The sequence below is a fragment of the Lygodium microphyllum genome, chromosome 19 (genome assembly GCF_053477565.2).
Source record: "Lygodium microphyllum isolate KBCC chromosome 19, Lygodium_microphyllum_v1.1.10, whole genome shotgun sequence".
Taxonomy (NCBI): domain Eukaryota; kingdom Viridiplantae; phylum Streptophyta; class Polypodiopsida; order Schizaeales; family Lygodiaceae; genus Lygodium; species Lygodium microphyllum.
Window position 1 is genome coordinate 24363918 of NC_141153.1, and position 1586 is coordinate 24365503.

The window sequence follows — 1586 nt, forward strand, 5'->3', positions numbered from 1 at the left end:
TAGAGGGGGTGGATGTCGTATTACTGCGCATCTGAGGTGTGAAATCCACCAAAAAGTTGTGTGTGTGACATTTGTTACTTTGTACATATTTAGTTGTTGTGTTTACATTTTTGTTCTACGTGGGCAGTATAGGGAGAGAAGGCTCTCCATTAGTATGATATTATGCAGCACGAGGGCCCTGTGCCAAACAAGTTCATATTGACATGTGTTCTAAAAGCTTGTAATAGCATTGGGGCCATAAGGCATGGTAGAATGATACCTGATCAGATAATCAGGATAGAATCCGATTTTGATGTAGAAGTAGGAAATGCACTCATTGATATGTACTCCAAACATGGAGAACCTGCTGAAGCATATGAAGTGTTCAATGATATGCAAATCGTGGCCTTAACAAGGAAGTACAGAGGTGTTTTCAGCAAATGCAGCTGGAAAGCACATCTCCTGATTCTGTGACTTTCGTTTGCAGCTCAAAAGCGTGTGACATAGCAGGAGCTTTACATACAGGCCATAGTGTGCATGCCGAAATAACAAAAAGGGGATTGGAAACAGAGAATTATCTGGGAAACACTCTGGTTGATATGTATAGCAAATGCAGTTTTGTAGCAGAAATACACAAATTTTTTGATGGTCTGCAAGTTCAAGACACAATTTAATGGGCTTCATTGATGGCAAGGTACACTGAACTTGGGCTTGCTGAGGAAGCAAGGAATTATTTCCAGCTGATGCGGCTGAGAGGCATGTGCCCTGATTCTGGCATATATGTTTGCAATTTGAAGGTTTGTGGTATCTTAGGAGATTCAGAAATGGGCCAAGACATGCACTCCGAACTAATCAAAAGGGGGCTTGAGAGGGATGCCAATGTAGGCAACACAATCATGGATATGTATATGAAATGTGGGTTTCTAGCAGATGCATGGCAAGTGTTTGATCAATTGTTACATGGAATGTTCTCATTTCAGGGTTTTCTAAACTTGATCTTGGCGAGGAGATCCTGAATTTTTATCATCAAATGCAACAGGAATGTATGTCTCTGCTGATGCTATCACATTTGCTTGTACTGTGAAAGCTTGTGCTTCCTCTGGTGATATAAAAGCAGGCCAGATATTACATACTGAGGTAGTTACTAAGGGGCTGGAGAGAGTCTTTCATGTGGGCAGTACGCTGGTGGATATGTACAACAAAGCTGGCTTGCTTACAGAAGCTCATAAGGTGTTTGAAGCCCTTCCAGATCAAAACACAGTTTCTTTGAATGCACTAGTAGCAGGCTATGCTAAGCATGGGTTTGGAGAGGAAGTGGTGAACTGTGTGAAGAAGATGCAACTAGAAGGAGTTTCTCCAGATGCTGTGGATGAAACAGCTGATTGCTGAAGGTCATCAACCAAATGCTGTAACATACAGTCAGCTGGTAATGGCACTATGTTGAGCCGGTAGGGCAGAGCTTGCAAGGAATACGTGTATTGAGGCTCACCAACTGCAGTTGTCTCTATCACGGGCATCATATGTCGCTGTGATGGAAGCCTATAATGTCCATGAAATTCAATATGATTTGGAAGAGATGGGAGCTAGCTTTCTGTCTCAGTCACCCA

The 1586-nt window shown here is 42.4% G+C and overlaps 1 protein-coding gene across 1 annotated transcript; it reads left to right on the top strand.

Moving 5' to 3' along the window:
- The first annotated feature begins 252 nt into the window (after positions 1 to 252).
- On the top strand, positions 253 to 1368 carry LOC148019661 (pentatricopeptide repeat-containing protein At4g18520, chloroplastic-like). Its single transcript, XM_087699616.1, has 5 exons — positions 253 to 398; positions 467 to 580; positions 674 to 783; positions 960 to 1022; positions 1067 to 1368. The coding sequence occupies exons 1-5, from the start codon at positions 253 to 255 to the stop codon at positions 1366 to 1368; spliced, it is 735 nt and encodes a 244-aa protein (XP_087555742.1).
- The last annotated feature ends 218 nt before the right edge of the window (positions 1369 to 1586 follow it).

Excerpts from the sequence above, each read along its gene's own strand:
- LOC148019661 (XM_087699616.1), top strand. The coding sequence starts at position 253 with ATGATACCTGATCAGATAATCAGGATAGAATCCGATTTTGATGTAGAA. Across the intron at positions 399-466 it reads ATCGTGGCCTTAACAAGGAA|CTCAAAAGCGTGTGACATAG; the intron begins GTACAGAGGTGT and ends TTTCGTTTGCAG. Across the intron at positions 581-673 it reads GGAAACACTCTGGTTGATAT|GTACACTGAACTTGGGCTTG; the intron begins GTATAGCAAATG and ends ATTGATGGCAAG.